The sequence below is a fragment of the Antrostomus carolinensis genome, unplaced genomic scaffold (genome assembly GCF_000700745.2).
Source record: "Antrostomus carolinensis isolate BGI_N321 unplaced genomic scaffold, ASM70074v2 scaffold43959, whole genome shotgun sequence".
Taxonomy (NCBI): Eukaryota; Metazoa; Chordata; class Aves; order Caprimulgiformes; family Caprimulgidae; genus Antrostomus; species Antrostomus carolinensis.
This window is the reverse complement of record NW_010340069.1, coordinates 4,381-8,569: the sequence shown is the minus strand read 5'-3', so window position 1 is coordinate 8,569 and position 4,189 is coordinate 4,381. Positions and strand designations below refer to the sequence as shown.

The window sequence follows — 4,189 nt, the reverse complement described above, 5'->3', positions numbered from 1 at the left end:
CTGCTATTCTGAAATTAATAGCAAATAATTAAATGAAATTAATTAAACCTAAACCCTTGCTAACTAAATACAAATCCTCTTGCACTTGTATAAATCAGAAGCACAGATACTTGTGCTTGACTCCTCTTGCAGTGGTATGAATTTTCCTTTTAAGGATAGGATTAAGATATAGCATGTGCACAAAACATATTCGCCATTACTTGTATTTAAGTGGATGAGTACTATATTCAGTATTATCCTGATTTAAATGCTTTGATTTATTTTCTCTTTTTTTTTTCTCCATTCCTTCCTTTCCACAAACAGTACAACCTTTTTGTGACAGAGAAACAGTTTAATTACCCCAAGGATCCAGAATTTGTGACTTTCAATACATCCTTTGGCTACTTTGGCATTTTCACTTGTGCAGACATACTCTATCATGACCCAGCTGTGGTCCTGGCAAACAGATTTCAGGTTGACACCATTCTGTTCCCAACTGCTTGGGGTAACACTCTTCCACTGTTGTCAGCAGTCCAGTTTCACTCAGCGTGGGCCATGGGAATGGGTGTCAACTTTCTTTCAGCAAATATGCACAACTCTACTTTATATATGACAGGTAATTTTATATTGATTTAATTGATCTTGTTCACCTGGGCAATATTTACATCTATGTAATGCAGTTGACCTGAGGAGAAATTCCCATCAGCTTTAGGTATGCATACACTTGTCAACAGGATTAGGAGAAGAGAACTTGTACAGATAAAAATAAAATCAAGATGTGATATGTAGAACTCAGAAATACTCAGGTTGACTAGAACACCTCTGGTGATTCATTAAGTGATCAGTCCTGAGATTTAGTGCAGATGATTCTTCATCTTCTGACCCTGACTGGTGTTTATTGATGCTTTTGTTCATGTGAAGGCCCAAACTTACTTTTTTTCTCCACTAGGTGGAAACCTAATCTTGCAAAATGTTCTTGTGAGTCGCAGACATTGCTTCTGGGCTGGAGACCTGTCTCAAGTTTTCTTTGCTGTGTATTTTTCCTAAACAGAGGGTAGAAGTCATGCACAAGTTTCACAGGCATGTGCCCATGAAGCAAGAGAAAGTTACTAGTGCCGCTAAAAAGTAGCCCTAAACTTTACCTTCTGAATAAAAGCAGATATGGGCTGTTCATTCGTGCTCGGTCATTGATATTCTTTATAGATAGGTTTTACCCTGGGCTTTAAAGATTTATGTATTTATGTAAAGAGCTTGCATAAAGATGTGACTTTTGGAGTATCTTTTTCTTACAGATTTTTTTTTTTACTTGGCAGTGTTATAATTCATTTGAATCAGAAATACCAATATCTGGTGCAGCTGAACTCAATGAGGAATGTATAGCTCCAGCCATTTAAATCATATATAGTGGTGTATAACTGGCACACTAATCTTGTCACTTACAATACATGAAGCATCAGAGTTTTACCTACTTTCCATTGATTGCAAAGAACATTCAGTTAGGATTATAGTACATGAAGGCTTAATTTAATTTCAAAACAATCTGGTAAACACTAGAATAAAAATTGGCACGTGTGATTAGTGAAGACTGCTTACTTGTACCATACACTTGCTTTCAGATTAAAAGCTTTCTGGTGTTATGTGTTTGCAGGGAGTGGTATTTATGCCCCAGATGGTCCAAGAGCCTATTATTACAACACAGAAACAGAAAATGGTCACCTTTTGGTGACAGAACTGAGTTCACGCCCTCGTCTCTCTCCTGACTATCCTGCTGCTGTTGACTGGAAATTGTATGCCAGCAGGATCGAACAGCTTCCATCAAACAGCCACTATTTCAGTGGGGTCATTTACCATGATCTCTTCTCCTTCACGGAGCTCACTGAACCCGAGGGAAATTGTGCTGTTTGCCAGAAGGACCTCTGTTGCCATCTGAGTTACAAGATGGTAGAGAAGCAGAAAGATGACATTTATGTTCTGGGTGCCTTTGATGGGCTACATGTTGTTGAAGGAGAATATTATTTGCAGGTAAAGGTTTTCTGTGGTTTTCTGTTGTTATTTGGTCAGTGGGAAGGCTGGAGTATTCTCTTTGCTGTCCATTTGCATTTGTCTCATTTTTGATTGAGGGAGTTCAAGAGGAGGCATTTTTTAGGCCCCTGTGGAAACATTTATTTTCTTCATGATACATTTTACTTTCATTAAGGATGTTGATCCTGCTTTTCTCTCTGTGTTATAAATTCTGAAAGTCAAGACCCTGAGCTGATCCTGTGCTATAAACGCTTCAAGGAGGTTTCGATATATTTGTACAAGAGGGAGAGAAGATTGTAGAGTTCTCCCTGTCTTAATAGGGATGCTTTTGTCACAACAGAGAGCTGTTACCTACTCACTGGGTTGTGCCATTATGCTGATGTGATTCTCCAACATATGATTATCTAAGAAAATGAAGAAACAAAATACAGATATAACCTTTGTATTCATACGACTTGTTATTGTACTGGTTCTCTTAAATTTTGCTCTTAAGCTTTTTTTAGTGTGCTATATCTTTATAGTATTCACACCAGAGCAGGAAAATAAGTATGGCTTCAGTTTTCAGGGCATTCAGCCAGAGCTGAAGTAACTTACTTAGGTCACAAACTATTCCGCATCCATGACTAAATGCATATACATAACGCATGAATGCACACGTAAATTATAAACACACGTGTACACACAGACACAGTGCTTCACTGTGGTGCTGGCAAAGAACTGTATTTTTACAAAGTTTGAAGTGCCACCCATGGATCTTCTGGGCCTAAGTAAATGAGTAGATGTATTAGATAATTTCTTCATTGTGACATCTTTCTTACAATCAAATCCAGCTCTTGATTTTTACGGCTGGATGATCTTAAAGGTCTTTTCCAACCAAACAATTCTATGATTCTGTGATTGTTGAAAGCTTACCGGTATTTTGCCTTTCTGTATCCTCCTTCCTGCAGATATGCACAATGCTCAAGTGCAAGAGTACAGATTTGAACACGTGTGGGCAGCCAGTGGAGATGGCTCACACCAAGTTTGAGATGTTCTCCCTCAGTGGCACCTTTGGCACCAACTATGTCTTTCCAGAAGTCTTGTACAGCGGGGTGCAGCTGGCCCCTGGGGAGTTCAAGGTAATGGGGCACCCTTGTGAGTTGTCAGACTGGTAACACAAATGGTCAAAAAACCACTACAGGACACTGGAGCAATTTGGGAGTTACCAGTGTCCTCTATTTCAGTAACTGGCTTGAGTTCAAGGCAGCTTTATTTCTGCCTGATTTTCCTGGTTGTATTCATACAGCAGGTCCAATTTTCCCAGTTCCCTTCTTCCCTGCCCTCCGAATTCCCTAGAACAAGGTCTTGCTCAAGACAGAAGTGTAGTTTATCCTACACTTTGTGGTAGCTCCAAGTGAGCTACAATATCTCTCAACTAGGTCAACATTAATGAACATATTATTTTGTGTTTGTCATGCTATAGTACTGCTTTGCTGATGTTCCTGTTTATTTTACTTTTCCATAACTAGGTGCTAACTGATGGACGTCTGGTAAGTCAGACTACTACATCAAAGCCAGTTCTGAGTGTAACACTCTTTGGGAGGTGGTATGAAAAGGACCCGCCACACACACAGCAAGCTTCACCATGATTTCACTGCAGATCCTTTAAGATCTTATCTGCTTGTTTCTGTAATACTAATAAATCATAATTAATAATAATATTAATTAATGTTAATGTTGCCATCCATAATTATAATGGCATTCTGTTTCTTAAGTTACCTTTTCTAACAGCATAGTCATTGGGCATTGATTTGTTGACTTGATTTTGCAGCAAAAATAAACTACTCTGCTGGGCAGTTCTGTATGTATTTTTATATGATAGTGTTGGTTGTCATAGGCTTAACCTTGACACTAGGGACAATAGAAAATAAATTCCTCTGACTTTAATTGTGTAGGATTCAGGCACACAGCACTGAGTTGTGGCCCAATAACAACCAGTTTTTAATTCTTTGAAATTTTTGGTGGAGTATTAGAAGTCATTTCCTCAACATTGTTCTGCCCCATCTCTGAACACATACTTTTGTGAACCTTTAAAGGCTGATGGTTGAACTTTCATAATTTACTTTGAAAATGAAAACAAGCCTCAAAACACTGTTGCTTCAAAAACAGTTATTCAATTCAGCACACAGTGTAATGTGCTACTATGCCA

The 4,189-nt window shown here is 38.5% G+C and overlaps 1 protein-coding gene across 1 annotated transcript; it reads left to right on the top strand.

Annotated features, from left to right (window-relative positions):
• Positions 1–211: 211 nt before the first annotated feature.
• LOC104519000 (pantetheinase) lies at positions 212–3,629 on the top strand (the record flags this gene model as incomplete). The annotated part of the gene is made up of 4 exons (XM_010176057.1): positions 212–595; positions 1,628–2,001; positions 2,949–3,119; positions 3,510–3,629. Coding segments are annotated over 4 exons (1,049 nt in total), but the record flags the coding sequence as incomplete, so codon positions are not given.
• Positions 3,630–4,189: the final 560 nt, after the last annotated feature.